This window comes from Rhamphochromis sp. 'chilingali' (assembly GCF_963969265.1).
Source record: "Rhamphochromis sp. 'chilingali' genome assembly, chromosome: 7".
In the NCBI taxonomy this organism is placed as follows: Eukaryota; Metazoa; Chordata; class Actinopteri; order Cichliformes; family Cichlidae; genus Rhamphochromis; species Rhamphochromis sp. 'chilingali'.
The window spans coordinates 27951489-27968645 of NC_137934.1; the positions used below are offsets into that span (position 1 = coordinate 27951489).

The following is a 17157-nucleotide window of genomic DNA, read 5'->3' on the forward strand; positions in this document are numbered from 1 at the left end:
TATGGAGGTATCTATGGTTCAAACTATGTACATTTTTACAGTTACTACACTGTGGTGGGGTTGGGGGCTGGTGATGTTGTTGCATTCAGTAAATCCAAATGCCAACACATAAAGGTAGTAATTTCTGTCCACCTGTGGATCCAGAACACAACCTGCCATCTGTAGATTTGACCTTTTATGCTCAGTTTGCACCTTTTTACTCTTTGAATAGCTGCCAATTCAAATTTAGAAATGCTTCAAACCACTGTGATGAAGCTCATTCATGTACACTGTTCTTTACAAAGTTTGTAGAAATAAAAATTTTTCTGCTCACAATGGCCAAGTAATATAGGAACATCTGTGACATTTTCACACTGTCAATAATTTAGTGTTGTTCTCTCCTTCACAGCAAACAATGAGGAGGACCTGCTGTCGATGTGAAAAATGTCTTCGTCCTCACATGCAGGGGGGAAATGGACATTCTGTGCAGGCCGAAATGGATTAGGGCAGAACAACTGTCATTTCAGACACCACCTTGAGGTGGCTGTCGTTGTGAATAAGAGGTATATGAATAAAGCTAAATGGAATTGAGCTGAAAAGAAAATAAGGTACTGTGCAAATGTTCCACCAGACTTTTTGGACATTTTTAAGTGGTCTTGAGCAGTAGTTCAACAGGCTTCCTGAAGGTCTTTTTGTGGACTTTAGCTGCTTTTTCATTCACTATTAGTCGGGTCCTTGTACCTTATTATTTTTGTTTGTATGTTTGTTTGTTCTCTGCATCACTCAAGCATAAAAAGATACCTAACTTAAGTGATGGACCAGTGATGTGTCCACACATAACAGACAACTTAGAAAAGAACATTTTAAATTGTAGCTTTAAGCAATTTGTTAGCAGTGACCTGCTGCAAAAATAAACTTTTTGTTCTCATTTCTTTAGTTAAATGCCACCAATAACACAGACCGGCATAAAATAGTAATTTTGCACCAGCAACATGTTTCCAAAAGAGCTATGAACCAAAAACTTGGCATATATTTGGTTGGTGTGCAGGGTGTCACTGAGGAAACTGGAAAAGTGGAGGGCAAAAGAAAAAGCGGCAACCCTTAAAAATAATCTACAGCAGATGAACAGTATCAGAAGACATGTCCTTAAGCAATAGGGAAAAATCCGGAAAAGACCTGAGACAGGACCTGAGAAATGCTTTTGACAATTCAGCCAATCCATCTACAGTACTGTTCGTCAAAGCCTCACCAGAAATGGTCTTAATGGAAGGATGGTTGAATATAAGAATCAGTCCATTATCTGTAAAAAAAAAAAAAAAAAAAAGAATGGTGGTGGCTCTGTCATTGTTTGGTGCTGCATTTTAGCCAGTGGTGTTGAGGAGCTTAATGGAGTTACGAATGCAGAAAAGTACCATCAGATTAGGATCCACCATGTATTGCCAACTAGAAAGGCTTCCCTTTTCAGTGTGACAGTGATTCAAAACACAGTGCCAATGAGGTACAAAACATGCCTGGATGGAATAATATACACTGTGAGTTGTGGACTGCTCTCCCCACAGCCCTGGACATAAGCATTAGTGAAGCAGTGTGGGATCACCTTGACAAAGAACAGAACAAACAAGCAGCCAATATCCAAAGTAGAGCTGTGAATTTCATTCAAAAAGCCCAGAGCACTGTTCTTGATGATGCCTTAAAGAAATTACAAGAAAGCTTACCTGAAAGAGTTCCTGTTGTGTTGAAGTATAAAGGTGGTCATACCAGATATTGACTTTCTAGGCCATTAGAATCTGACAAACTCTGGTTTTGCCAGTTATACTGTATTTCCATTCTTCTTTGCACATAAATTACTGCACCTATTTACCATTTTTATGGCAAAATTTAAACCACTGAGGGGTGACTCAAGAATTGTACAAGGTACTGCATACAAACTTTAGTCTTCTCTAAGGAAAGGGACACTAAAGGTAGCACATTCAGGGGTGCTGGTTGTGAGGTTGAAAGCACTTCACTGGGAAGTGGTACTAATGAAGCAAGGTGACAGCTCTTAAGACAAAGCCACTGAGGTGACAGGAGGTCCCACAGAGCAAGCTAGGGGGCAGTTTTTTGTAACAGAAGGTTACCTGAGCGGGCAGGGTGCCTGACAGGCCTTGCTGCCCTTTCATTAGCTTGCGTGTCATCCAGTCTTTTAATGGGGGTGGCCCCTGACAACAGCTACACTCAGCAGCATTATGAGTACAAAGCTGGATTGTCCTCTGCACACATGAAGACTGTAATACTTCAAACTTAGAAGGTGCTTTGGGGTGATGAAAAATTCAGACCGGGGTAGTCTGTGATGTGTGAGCTGTCAAATCAGATCAAATAATTAGCTTCTTTAAGAGGAAGATTTTTTTTAATCTTGTCTAGCAATAAATGTGTGAATTTAAATAATACAATAAAGAGACACTGATTTTCTATCAGGTGTTTATTTATTTCAGGTATAACATGAGCAACAGAATATGTAGCAGCAATTAGCAGGCTGCTGATATAAGCAGCACGGTCAGCTGCTTATATAAACTCCACACGCATGTATATGTATGTAGATAGATAGATAGATAGATAGATAGATAGATAGATAGATAGATAGATAGATAGATAGATAGATAGATAGATAGATAGATAGATAGATAGATAGATAGATAGATAGATAGATAGATAGATAGATAGATAGATAGATAGATAGATAGATAGATAGATAGATAGTGCAAGTTCCCCCACCTAAAATGATGACAGAGGTCAGTAATTTGCACCAGAGGTACACTTCAACTGTGAGAGACAGAATGTGAAAAAAAAATCCATGAATCCACATGGTAGGATTTGTAAAGAATTTATTCGTAAATCAGGGTGGAAAATAAGTATTTGGTCAATAACAAAAATACAACTCAATACTTTGCAACATAACCTTTGTTGGCAATAACAGAGGTCAAACGTTTACTATAGGTCTTTACCAGGTTTGCACACACAGTAGCTGGTATTTTGGCCCATTCCTCCATGCAGATCTTCTCGAGAGCAGTGATGTTTTGGGGCTGTTGCCAAGCAACACGGACTTTCAACTCCCGCCACAGATTTTCTATGGGGTTGAGGTCTGGAGACTGGCTAGGCCACTCCAGGACTTTCAAATGCTTCTTACGGAGCCACTCCTTTGTTGCCCGGGCGGTGTGTTTTGGATCATTGTCATGTTGGAAGACCCAGCCTCGTTTCATCTTCAAAGTTCTCACTGATGGAAGGAGGTTTTGGCTCAAAATCTCACGATACATGGCCCCATTCATTCTGTCCTTAACACGGATCAGTCGTCCTGTCCCCTTGGCAGGAAAACAGCCCCATAGCATGATGTTTCCACCCCCATGCTTCACAGTAGGTATGGTGTTCTTGGGATGCAACTCAGTATTCTTCTTCCTCCAAACACGACGAGTTGAGTTTATACCAAAAAGTTCTACTTTGGTTTCATCTGACCACATGACATTCTCCCAATCCTCTGCTGTATCATCCATGTGCTCTCTGGCAAACTTCAGACGGGCCTGGACATGCACTGGCTTCAGCAGCGGAACACGTCTGGCACTGCGGGATTTGATTCCCTGCTGTTGTAGTGTGTTACTGACGGTGACCTTTGTTACTTTGGTCCCAGCTCTCTGCAGGTCATTCACCAGGTCCCCCCGTGTGGTTCTGGGATCTTTGCTCACCGTTCTCATGATCATTTTGACCCCACGGGTTGAGATCTTGCGTGGAGCCCCAGATCGAGGGAGATTATCAGTGGTCTTGTATGTCTTCCATTTTCTGATGATTGCTCCCACAGTTGATTTTTTCACACCAAGCTGCTTGCCTATTGTAGATTCACTCTTCCCAGTCTGGTGCAGGTCTACAATACTTTTCCTGGTGTCCTTCGAAAGCTCTTTGGTCTTGGCCATGGCGGAGTTTGGAGTCTGACTGTTTGAGGCTGTGGACAGGTGTCTTTTATACAGATGAGGAGTTCAAACAGGTGCCATTCATACAGGTAACGAGTGGGGACAGAAAAGCTTCTTACAGAAGACGTTACAGGTCTGTGAGAGCCAGAGATTTTCCTTGTTTGAGGTGACCAAATACTTATTTTCCACCCTGATTTACGAATAAATTCTTTATAAATCCTACCATGTGAATTCATGGATTTTTCTTTCACATTCTGTCTCTCACAGTTGAAGTGTACCTCTGGTGCAAATTACTGACCTCTGTCATCATTTTAAGTGGGGGAACTTGCACAATCGGTGGCTGACTAAATACTTTTTTGCCCCACTGTATGAGTGCATGTATATGGATGTTCACTCATAATATGATACTTGTCTTTGTTATATAACAAAAAGATTTTTTTATTATCTTAAATATTAAATATTAAAGAAGCACAAAACCCAAAACAAATACTTTTACCAATGAGTATTTATTCAATGATCCGAAAGGAATACAGCGATTAACAGCATGGTAAAAAATGAAAGAGCATGGGTTTTTATTTGTTTGTTTGCTTTATTGCTTTCTTTTGCAGACTGTTTTCCACTTTTACACTCACAGATCAGTGTGATTAACATATTTGAGGAACAAGACTCTTAAAAAAAAAGTCTTGCAGATTGGGGAAGGGACAAACTAAGATCTTGTTGATGTGAACCAGACGCCTGTTCCTCGAACCTTTTATTCAAACCTATTATAAATGAGAGAGAAAATTGGAGTTCTAACATCAGTACTTTCAGGTAGAACAGACCCTTCAAAGATACTGTTTATAGTAGATCCATGTGTGCAGAGGATAAGGACCACATGCAAAGGAGAAATAAGCCCCATTATTTGTGTCTGTGAGCAGTGTCATCAGCAGCAGTATGTAGCCCTTAACAGTGAGGTAATAAAGGTAAACAAAGGCTTTGACAAAAGCCATTCCATGTGACATGTAACCAATAATGACATTAAAAGCAATGCACATTTTTTGAGAGTTGACAGCAGGTATAATCAGAGCTCTTGAAGGTGACTTAGCACTTGTTTCCTCTTACATCAAGCTAATACCATGAAACTACCAAATGATTTTATTTAATCTTTAGGGATAGACTTGCCTTTGGTAATTACAGTATCATCATATAGAAAGAGATACAAATTTATATAGATTATGCAAAACCTCATCTCGCAGCCTCAGCGAAAATGACAAAAGTGTTAATCTAACTGTTCTCATGAGGGTGAAGTTTTTCACTTTGCTATCAGAAATGTTACAATAAGCACTGACCACCATGTGTTGTATATCTAGAGCGATTAAATATTGTTTGCATTGGTGTTTTCATTTTAAATGGATGAGGGGTAACTTAGAGAAATAAAAGGGTTGGCACGATGAGGACTAAGCATGAAAAAATAACAGTTGTCTCTCCGGCTGCTTGTCCAAACAAGCTGTAGCTGCCCTCATCTGTCATTTCAGCCAAAAAGAATCAAGTCACATACAAACATCAGCATCTCATGCCTCCAAGTACCTTCTGGCCCAACATTACACAGCCACCTGCAGGTGAAGAAACAGTGGATAAAGCTTCCATTTGTGTCAGACTTGTAAATCCACTTTAACACAAAAAGCAAGCAAAGATGCTGCTTGATTTCTCTCAGTGAAGATCAGAAGGTTGCAGTTAAGTCCCAGAGGGAGTGTTTGGAGGTTGCTGCTGTAGTGTTTCATCTATGGTGACCACTACCTCCTCCTGTCTGTTGGAGCTCAGATGGTTGGTGTGGTTCAGGGATATGTAGCTCATTTCCACCAGCGGGGGCCTCTCACTCATCTCATTCATGGTGTTGGTGATTGAGTTAACCTCGGTCTTGTTGCGGTTGGCAGCACGGCGAGAGCCAAACACCCAGTCTGAAATAGAGACAGTCATAGTGTTGCTTTGATAGGCATCAGTTCAAAGCAGATACCTGTACTACAAGGAAGGATTAGGGATCTTACTGATCTAACTTCAGGTAATATTTTCAGCATTTTTCAAATTGGCTCACTTGTACTTGTTAGTACGTCATACTGTCACTTAGGCTACTGACCTAACATTCCCCGAAGAAGATAATGTTCACATGCAAAACCACCGCCTACTGAACAATCCCTTCAATCACCACTATTCCTGGAAGATCCATGAATTAATTGAGCACACAGTAAGAGAATCTAAAAAATATACCCAGTTCCCGAATATAATCTCTTTGCAAGCCAAAAAAAAGCTCAGAATTGCAATTAACTAAATACAAATAAAAGATAAATACTCAGTTAAAAAATGTATACTAACCTTTCAATATAAACATATTCTCTGTTTTTTTCTTTGTTTGTTTTAATAAACCTCTTATGTCTGGCAGTTTTAGCAAGCAGAATCATGGTCTTAATGGCCTGCTGTGGCATACACATTTGCTTTGCCAAGAGGAGGTCTATAGGCTCTCTACAGGCTTCTCTTCTAAGTCTTTTCCCTTTTCTCTTTCTTTTATTATTCACATTAGTATCTGTGGCGTCATACAAGGTTGGAGCAAATGGGGAGAAGTGACAGGTTAGAAAAAGAAAGGGGAGGCAAAAAAGAGAAGGAATAAGAGGAAAAGATAAAGAAAAGGGACAGAAAGAGGTGGGACCTCAAGAGAGTCGTGTAAAAACAAGCTCAACGAAGTGAAGCAACGCTGTGAAGAAGAGCAGACCAAAATTCCCCTACAATGATGTGAGAGATGGAAGTTAATATTGCTAAAGGTGGTTCTACAAGCCACAGATGCATCGGGTATACTTTATATCAATGGTTGTTTTTTACAGACCCTTACACAAACTTTCTTGGATGTAATTAGAATATATTAATCAACATAATATCATAATAATTTTCCTAAGCTAAGTGTTAAATAATTCCCACTCTTATGCCTAACCACCTACCATTCCTTAAGTCCTTTACCCTTCAAGGTGAGTTTATTCAATCTGACACTTCAATGTTAACAATAAAAACTCACAAGGTCTTTCATTTTCATTTTTTAGGTAGTTTATTTCCTCGACCCATCCCCAAATTCCAACCTCAAATTGCTATCCCCTCCCCACGGCTTGCTGTATGTCATCCCACTTAAATAATCCTGGAAATACAGCTGTGTTTATTATTGTAATTTCAAAACCCAATTTCAGGAATTTCACAGGAAGAGGTGTGAAACTTGAACTCTCCATGTAAGTGAAGCTAATAAGCACTTTTCATGCCATGGTTAGTTTATGATAAACCATCACAGATGATGCTTTGTGGAAGGGAAGCATAAACTGCAGACCCATACATTCTGCAACGGGGCAAAAACAAGCATGCTGAGCATTTATAATGTGCACTGAACAAGGCTGTAAACTTCATCTAACAAAAAGTCGTGATGGGTTCAGCCTCTGTAATTCCATTAGAGGCAAAGCACCATAAAATTGTTTCTGGGGGTAGATGTCTACTGCACAGCAGCCCCATCATGTGTGGTGGAGCCTTTTTGAATTGGAACCCATCAATCATTGTTCTGTCAGATTAGGATCTGAGATTATAGCTGACAGTCGTGAGTGTGAGGAACAGAAAGAAGGCAGGGCGGGATTCCTCAGACCCATAGATTCCCCTGTTAAATCATGCATTTCAGACTCTGCTGCAAAGTGACAGAGAAAAACTGAAAGTGAGCCAACAGCATGCTACACTAAAAATTCACATTTAGATTCATCTGATCTGATCATCAATAAATTCTAAGCCTATTTTTGAACTGATGCAGTTTAGGTGTTATTTGGAAGCCCTGCATTTTTAGCAGCCAGCAGGGTAGCTGTGGACCAGGTGGTAGAGTGGGTCATCTACCAATCAGGTCAGTGGATCTATCCCCAGCTCCTCCTATTCATATGTCAAAGAATTTGCACAAATGATACTGAAACCTCCATCCTGCATCCATCGCAATATGTGGTTAGATAAAAGTGTTTTAGCATGATATACATCATCACTTTAAATCCCAGCTGAGCAGAGATGTGGAACTGTAGAAAGGAGACTTCAGAGTGTCATGAACCTGAGAAGAGGAATACAGATACTGTAAAGTATGTTTCTTTGAGTCAAATCTCGACTGATGGAGCTCTAGAGACAAGTTTTATCACAGGAGAGGAAATATTTATTTCATATTTTTAAGACATTTCCCTCTCTTTATTGAGTTGTCGTGTTCAAGCTTGTGAATCAAGTTGTGTGAGACTTGTAGAAAAAAAAAAGACCTTTTGGCCTTGTAAATATTATCTTGATTATATATTGAAATTCAACAAGACCTTTACTATTTTGATGCATTTTCCATTAAAAAGTCTTTTATTGGAAAACTTTTATTTAATGGGTTACTTTTGTTTGTAATTTGAAAATGCAAATTTAACCCATCATACTATGTACTATTAACTGCTGAAATGTCAGACAACTAAAACCTGACAAAGTAAGTGAAATGTATTTGAATTCTCAAAAGTGAACCAGAGACGGTATAAAATATGGACGTAGCTTCCAGGTCAGAAAAATAAAGTCACAAGCAGGAGTGCTTTAAACCTTCATTTTATCCTAAAACCACCACATGGTGAATTTTGGGGCATTCTGAATAAAACATTAAATATGTTTTATAAATCTTGGTCATACCATGGAGAAATATCTGTAGCTCATTGACTAACCTGGTATCAATCACAAGTCACTAGTCAGTAAGAATGTGACTTCACAATCAAAATTTGTGTGCAGCATGTCTTTAAGCAAAGATTGAATAAAAACCCATAGTGTACACTACAGCTCATAGCATAACAGCAAATATTTGAACACTTCAGAAAAGAGTCTGTCAGCTTGACTAAGATTTTAGTGTAGTCATTAAACTAAGGATTAAATCTTTTTCATAGTGAGTAATCCAAACCCCACAGCATCTTAAATGTTCTCTTGATTAAATTCTAGTGTGTTTTTGTAGGCTTCTTAATGCTTATCTTATATGATGGTGTTTATCTCTGCTCATGACCCTCAATATGCACTTTTTTTGAGAGCAATTTAACGCTCATCCTAAATGTTCCCGTTAAATTTGAATTTTCAATTCAATTTTTCAATTCAATTCCTGAATTGTTTTTATGCTCTGTAGCTGTTTTTATGTTCTTTAGCTAGCCACCAGGTAGCACACATTTTATATTAGCTAGCCCAATATCACTAACCCACCATTTTTTATTTTTTTTGGTGCTGGTGTGCTTGCTAGCACCAAAAGATGTCATATTAAAAAAAGTAAGACTGATGCACAACGACGAGTTTTTAACAAGAGATTGACAGCTAAGTACTTATTTACTGAAGTCAGGGGTAAAGCCATGTGCTTAATGAAGAACACATTTAACAATTTACAATTTGAAACACCATTCTGAAACTAAATACGCAGAGTAATACATGAACTTTACCGATGGAGAGCAGGTATCACTGCCTCTGCTAGCTACAAAAGCATAAAAGACTCTTCTTCTTTTTTTTTACCAAGCTGGACTCTACCATACTAATATGAAAAAGCATTTAAAATGTGCGCTTCTCCAGGCAAATTTGCAAATCTGGAGCTTTAGTTAAAAAAAAAAAGAGAACAAATTTGACATTCCTCCTTGACTCTGGACAAGAGCTGTGCTGTCCGTGGAACAGGTAATTGCATGCTATGATGGGCTTGATGTGAAATGGGACAAATTTGAGAGCATCTGTGAGGCTTTGTAGTCTTTTTAACCTTCCTGTGGTGAGAAGGAAAATGTCTGCACAACACAGATTCTCCACATTTACACCTCAGCAAAATACCCAGGAGGCCAAACACTCTGTTTGTGTTAGTGCATGTGTGTCAGTTTGAATGTTCATGTGAAGGTGAACAGTTCAGGTGAGGTGAAGGAGACAGAGAGGAGGGGCAGCGTGTCTCTGTGGCAAATCTAAGTGCTGCAGCGTGTGACCCATGTGGACATTTTTTTTACCTGGTTCACTGGTGTCTGTACCGTCACCTTCCCCAACAATCGACCTGCCTCCACCTGCAAACAGTGAGCAACAGAACAAATGTGTAAGATTTGGCGCACACTACCTTCTGAGTGTTATGAAATGATAAAGACAGAAATCATATGAACACAACAGGTATAATAAAAGGTAATGAAAACACACCAACATGGCCACTGTGGTGCTGAAGACCAGTACAGTTCTGCTGTACTACTGAGTATAATTCGTGACACTTAAAATGCATACAAAGGATGCAAAGAAAAAAGTGATAAATGTTGAATAATACCTGTTTTATTTGTGATGGGAAATACCAGAACAAAAAGTACATAAAAATAGTAATATATGGTGATGCATGTTTTGTGTTGTGACAAAAGAAAGTGATAGCTATAGTGTATAGATATGAATTTAATATACATTTGCAAACTATTTTCCTTACAGCAAGACAAATTATCAGAAGAAAAGAGTAGTTGTGCTCATTTTTCTAGAAGAAATATTACCATATTAATGAAAGAAATTAAGCATACACGCTTAACCCAAAAGTCAAAGGTTTTCGATACATATTATTGTTAATATTATAATTATGTTAGCATTCAGATTATGAAAGAAATAATATCCAGATTATATCATAAATAATTTTTATATGCTGTTTTTAAATTATGACTTCATTAGTTAATGGAAATAAAGCTACCCAAACTATCTGGCCCTAGGAACTGTACACAGACATTAAATCATGAATTAACTGTGATTATTCAGATTTTTTTGGAAGCTGAGTTCAGCTTCACTAGCCATACATACCCAGGCCAAATATATATATATATGTCATCATGGAAGGACAGGCCCCTGCACGGTATGTACCACCGGCAGATAGAGGAGGTGGCTGATATCCAGAAATCCTACCAGTGGCTAGACTGAAAAGACAGCACAGAGGCACTAATCATGGCAGCACAAGAACAAGCTCTGAGCACAAGATCCATAGAGGCTGGGGTCTATCACACCAGGCAAGACCCCAGGTGCAGGCTGTGTAAAGATGCCCCAGAGACAATCCAGCACATAACAGCAGGGTGCAAGATGCTAGCAGGCAAGGCATACATGGAACGCCATAACCAAGTGGCCGGCATAGTGTACAGGAACATCTGTGCCGAGTATAACCTGGAAGTCCCGAGGTCAAAATGGGAGATGCCCCCAAGGGTGGTGGAGAATGACCGAGCTAAGATCCTGTGGGACTTCCAGATACAGACGGACAAAATGGTGGTGGCTAACCAACCGGACATAGTGGTGGTAGACAAACAGAAGAAGACGGCCGTAGTGATCGATGTAGCGGTTCCGAATGACAGCAATATCAGGAAGAAGGAACACGAGAAGCTGGAGAAATACCAAGGGCTCAGAGAAGAGCTCGAGAGGATGTGGAGGGTTAAGGTAACGGTGGTCCCCGTGGTAATCGGAGCACTAGGTGCGGTGACTCCCAAGCTAGGCGAGTGGCTCCAGCAGATCCCGGGAACAACATCGGAGATCTCTGTCCAGAAGAGCGCAGTCCTGGGAACAGCTAAGATACTGCGCAGGACCCTCAAGCTCCCAGGCCTCTGGCAGAGGACCCGAGCTTGAAGGATAAACCGCCCGCAGGGGCGTGCTGGGTGTTTTTATATATATATATATATATATATATATATATACACACACACACACTTGTGTGTGCGTGTGTGTGTGTTTTATACTCCCCTTAGGGCCCCCTATTGCTGCTTGATTAATATCCTCCTCTGTCCTGATCACTTAGTTACTAAGTGCATTTTTCTTTAAACAATTTAATGGAAGAAGCTGACTATCAGATCAAGACAGCACTGAGTGTCTGTGCCCTAAAAATAGACTCATTGTTTCATTCTTTCATATATTATGTATCAGTCACAGGAAGCTCCTCAAAAATAGAAAAAAAAAACAAAAAAACAGCAGCTTTGAGTTGTCAGACAGTGGTTTGTCCTCCACAAGGTCAATGGCTAGGAGAGCAGAGCTACTGTACATCTGCATTACAATCATTTAGGATTTTTTGTTTTTGGGGGGTTGGGGTGTGTGTGTGTGTGTGTGTGTGTGTGTGTGTGTGTGTGTGTGTGTGTGTGTGTGTGTGTGTGTGTGTGTGTGTGTGTGTGTCGGGGGGTGCTCTCACTAAAGCTCCTGTAGATATTCCTTTAATAAACAATGTTGCTTTTGCTATTTCAGGTAGTCCCCAAGTCACTTCCTTCATGCATTCCTTAAGATATTTTGATTCTTCTGCGCTGCTGTGTCACTTTCAAGCAGCAGTTCTTCTAGAATAAGGAAAAGTGACTCTCAAAGGGGGCTCAAGGGACAGTCCTTTAAGGCTTCTAGTGGTCTTACTGACATTTAGAGATAATTTAGTCTCACTTATTTATTTATTTACTTATTTATTTTTACAAATTCATGTAGGGGAGACCGGGGATAGTTGTAACGTGGGTCAGTTGTAACACTTCCAATTTCTCCAATCAGGGATAAGTTTCAAATGATGTGACTCATCCTGTGTATGCCCAACTGAGTTCTGCTATCACATGTGAAAAATCAGCACATTTCGTCAAACACAGACAATTTAACACGAAAAAAAGTAATTTGTATGCCAAAAAGTAAGTTTTTCTACTTTATTTCAATTTCTAATAGCATTATCTGCTTTGCAGCTAAACTCATCAAACTCAAATTATGTTATTTGTATGTCTATGGGGATATATTCTGTGTAAGTCTTTAGTGCTAGTGTTTTAGCCGTTGGCTGTAATGTTAGCTAGTTCATGGCTATAGGAGTCTGGGTCAGTTGTAACAGCAACAGTCTGGGTCAGTTGTAACAATAATGCAGATGTTAAAACTTACCACACTATTACTTTAACTTATATTAAACAAGTTGGGGCAACGACATCAGCAGAGAGAGGTTCACTGGTCGCATTTGTATATGCGGTTAATGCCATTGGCAACACAATTACTTCACTGTTTGTGTTCCCACACATACATTATGCAGACCTCTGTGTCAGAGATGGACCAGTAGGAAGTACTGGTAGTGGAAATAAGTCAGGATGGGTGCAAGAAACAGATTTCCTCATCTTTCTGAAGCACTCTGCAAACCACACCAAGGTAAGCCATGATAAAAAGTAATGGGATTGCGATGCTGGTGAACAACTACATTTTTTCAGCTTCATTGTTATGTTCAAAATTGGTGCAAGAGTTGTAGGTTATAATGCCCACTGAGCCAATGAGGCCAAACTCAAGGAAGACCAACCAAAATTAATGAAATATTCAGTTTCAGAAAATTTTATAATTTGTCTTCTTTGGGGGGTTGGAATATGTTCAAAGTTAGATTTCTGCATTCTGTCACACACACACACACACACACACACACACACACACACACACACACACACACACACACACACAGCTACATAAATGGATGTAAGTGCATTCATGTGTTGAATAAACAAAGATTACATGTTAATATTTTGTCAGTACCCTTATTTCATTGTGTTAGATTTCACCCCAGGATATGTTACAACTAACCCAGACTATGGGGTTAATTGTAACATTTCACTCTTTGTGTTTGAGGCCATACCATGCAATGGGTAATTGTGCTGCAGAGAAAATAGCTGCACTATTTAATAGCAGAGACATGTAAATACTTTGCATTACATTTTGAATCCACTACCTTAAAAGAGCTCCAATTTACAGACAGAAATGTGAAAAATGTTACAACTATCCCCGGTCTCCCCTAATGATATTACACATGAACGTTTTTACCACCTTTCCATGCTTTACGCTCTTTATAGTAAACCCATTGGCACTGAATGTACACTCAACACACACATATAAGCACAGTAGGTGCCACATACCGACGAAGTCATTCACCACATCTTTGACCAGGTGTCCAACTATCGCATACGCCACTGCCACTACTACCAGCGCTGCCATGACCAGATAGAGCACCGCTTTGGGAAGAGGCATGGGATCTCTCTCCGGTGTCCGATAGTCCGTGTACAGCAGGTCACTCTCCGAGTACGAGTACTGAAAGACGTGCTCCATGCCCGAGGTATGGTTGGAGTCGATAGGGGGATTACTCGCGCTCATGGCGCCGTCCGGCTGCAAGGATGTCACCACAGTGGTCGTCACAGCCTCCGCCTTGTCGATGTTGACCATCGACAAAGCGGAGGCTGTAGTTTTATTCATCAAAGGCAATATCTGAGACAGAAAGTAGCTCCAGTCCTTTATGGCACTCGTATTGCATGAAAACATCGTTTCCACCGTCATACCACACCACAAGAGGGTCACCAAGGCGCAAAAAATCCACTGAACACGGACCGATCCAGTTTCCCTTTAAAGTAACGTTTGTATATATATTTTTTTAATTCCAACAGGTACCCTCAGATGCCAAAGTCTCACTCCGACAGTAGCTCATCGGTGCCTTTGAAAACTTGCCCCGCTCTCAATGATGAAAGGCAAAACGCGTCACCGTAGCCTTACCGCGCGGCTATTACGCACGAAAGAAGGAATTTAGTGCATTCGATCTTTGGTTTATTTGCTAAAGTAAAACAAAAAGAGTGCAGTAGCAGAGCGCACCAGCCTGCAGAGTCATCGTCAAGTAAAGGAACAGAGAGTGTCCGCAGTCAGCAATCCACGTCCCTGTGCCTCTCACGTGCGCAGATGGTGACAGTTACACACTAAAAGCCCGTCCTGCACCTGCGTTATGTACGGCAAGGACGACTGCACGGTGCCAGCAGGACACTTCTTCACCTCTCTCGGATCTGAAATAAACAGTAGCCCTACGGCTGGTGTCAGAGCACTTGTCCGTTCTTCCTCCAGACTCCGGATGGAGCGATTCTCTACAGAAGCCACAACTAGAAGTAAGTTCATACCAGTTTCCTTATTCTTCCTCAATCTGGCGTTTCAGATCTTTGTTCACTACTAGGTTTAACTCAGTATTCAACAAATCCAGTGATAACTGCTGATGTTAGTAAGATGTGAGAACTATTCCTTCATGTATTTCTTATTTCAGAAAGAAGAAAAGGGGCTTGTATAGCCCCTGGGCAAGTGGATGATTAACTACCATTGTACCGGTATTACCATTCACGGTAGATAGCAACCAGAAACAATAAACATGGTCTATCTTTGCTTTGAGGATGAAGGATTTGTTGTCAAATTAGTTTAAGTCATATTAATTTACATGAGATGGAAGTGGGAGACAGGAATTATGTTCACCATCTATATTTAGCTTGTTAGCATATTAATATTTACTGATTAAAGACAGGAGAGTTAGGGCAAATGAAAATATACTTGATCTGCTTATACCCTAAATGAAAGCATTTAACAATACTTCCGATTGATATGGGGTTGATTACAAGTCATTGTGATAGCAAAATGCAAATCTGGACTAAATTTGATTGCAGTCTATTCAAAAAAGTAGGAAACATTTCACACAAAATTAAAACATGGTGGCACAGGGAAAGTTAGGGTGTCATTAAAGCCTTTGTAAATCGTATTAAAGTTTATTTAGGACAGATAGCATGTAAGTCTATAACAATATACTGCCTATGACCAGTAGCAAATGTAGAGAAGTTCAAGAATGATAACACTCCAGTGATGCAGATACTGTCATTCCCATTCAGGAAGAGAGAAATACATTCCCAGAAATAATGCACTATTTTCAGAGTGAGTGGAGGATGCGCTATAATACAAACTAAAAAACTTAATCATTCACTAGAGGAACTGAAGTAGATTCATTGAACATTACTGAAGTTACTAACTATTTCTTCACTTAGTATCCAAATTTAATCCAACTATGTGCCCCGCTGCTCCCCCAAATTGTGTCACATCAGTGCAACAGAAATTTACATGGTGGGACCTTCTCCTGTACCCCTGACAACTTGCTGGTTTATAAAGGCACTATGGCATCATAGCCTATATCACACCATGATTTGTTTGCTGCAAAGTTCTTCCTCACACAGAGACAGTGAAAAGTCAGCACTGGCACCCTGAGCTGGTATAATGCAAAAAATTTTTTAAAAAAAAGGACACTAACTGCATCTGTAACTTGAACACTGTCTTCCGCCTTAAACACTATGGACTCTAGCACTGAAAACTCCTGTTCTCATGTTTGGCATTCACCAGTGTTCATTCTGGACATGAAGGCAGGGTTGACCTGACATACATAGAGGTTGATGTTTTGCTATCTACTCATGTGTAAGGCCTGTGATGAAACTGTACATGTGGAAATTCTGTGAAGTGATCTAAAAAAAGAAAAGCAGATGTGCTGAAAGCGGTCCAGGGGTGTACAGGAAAACTACTTTATTAAAAAGATCTGGCATATTTAAACCACGAAAGGTTTTTCTATGAACAGAGTTGCAGAACCTTGTTATCATACCTCTGTATCTGTTCTAGACCAAGCTGATGACTTTGTGTACCTGTAATTATATAATATATTGTGTATCACAATAGTTACATACATACATACAGGTATCAAATACATCAGTTGTCATGCTACTGCAACATTTTAACAAATTGGATATAGTCAAACAACAGTGCTGTTGTTTGGAACCAGAAGGGAACAATGTAATACTGTGAGCATCAATTATCTCTGTGATGTTCCTTATACCTCTGAGGCCTGTGTATTTGTCCCTTCCTTCTCTTTTCCTGGGAAGATGTAACAGACTCAATTAAGATCACATCAGTTCTTCAGAGATCAGCTCAGATGAAATGTATTGGACTCACTGACCCTTAAATCAATCATGATGTCCAGTGAGGCACTGACGAAGCCACTGTGGCCTTCAAAGGTTCAGCTGTCACAAATGAGCGTGACATTTCCTTTAAGATTTTTAACATCAAGCATCATCAGTCTCAGAAAGTAGGTCATTTTCTTTTAACTTTGCCTGTAGTGAAGCTTTTAAATGTGATGTGTGCAATGTAGAATCAAGCAAGTCAATATAATAACAAAATAATAGAAAACTAGAGCAAAGATGCATTTTAAAATACCATGAACCAAGATCACACAAGATAAAAAAATTTTTATCTTAGATTCCTGCTGTTATTGGCCATCTCCAGGGCTCAATGAACAATGTGGAAGTGACAAAAACTGCATTTTCTCATCCACTTAAGAGTGTAACTGCTATCACTAGCTACTTTTAAGTGCAGTGCACACATTTTCAATGGGGTTTGAGTTGGGGCTTCGAGAAGGCCATTCCAGAGGTTTAGT

General features: G+C 39.8%; 1 protein-coding gene across 1 annotated transcript; it reads right to left on the reverse strand.

Moving 5' to 3' along the window:
- Nucleotides 1-4728: 4728 nt before the first annotated feature.
- On the reverse strand, nt 4729-13913 carry LOC308400271 (uncharacterized protein). The gene is made up of 3 exons (XM_080887863.1): nt 13805-13913; nt 9920-9973; nt 4729-5851 (listed from the first exon to the last, which is right to left on the reverse strand). The coding sequence occupies exons 1-3, from the start codon at nt 13881-13883 to the stop codon at nt 5628-5630; spliced, it is 357 nt and encodes a 118-aa protein (XP_080743989.1). The 5' UTR covers nt 13884-13913; the 3' UTR covers nt 4729-5627.
- Nucleotides 13914-17157: the final 3244 nt, after the last annotated feature.

Excerpts from the sequence above, each read along its gene's own strand:
- LOC308400271 (XM_080887863.1), bottom strand. The coding sequence starts at position 13,883 with ATGGCAGCGCTGGTAGTAGTGGCAGTGGCGTATGCGATAGTTGGACAC. Across the intron at positions 9,974-13,804 it reads TGTGGTGAATGACTTCGTCG|GTGGAGGCAGGTCGATTGTT; the intron begins GTATGTGGCACC and ends CACTGTTTGCAG. Across the intron at positions 5,852-9,919 it reads TACAGACACCAGTGAACCAG|ACTGGGTGTTTGGCTCTCGC; the intron begins GTAAAAAAAATG and ends TCTCTATTTCAG.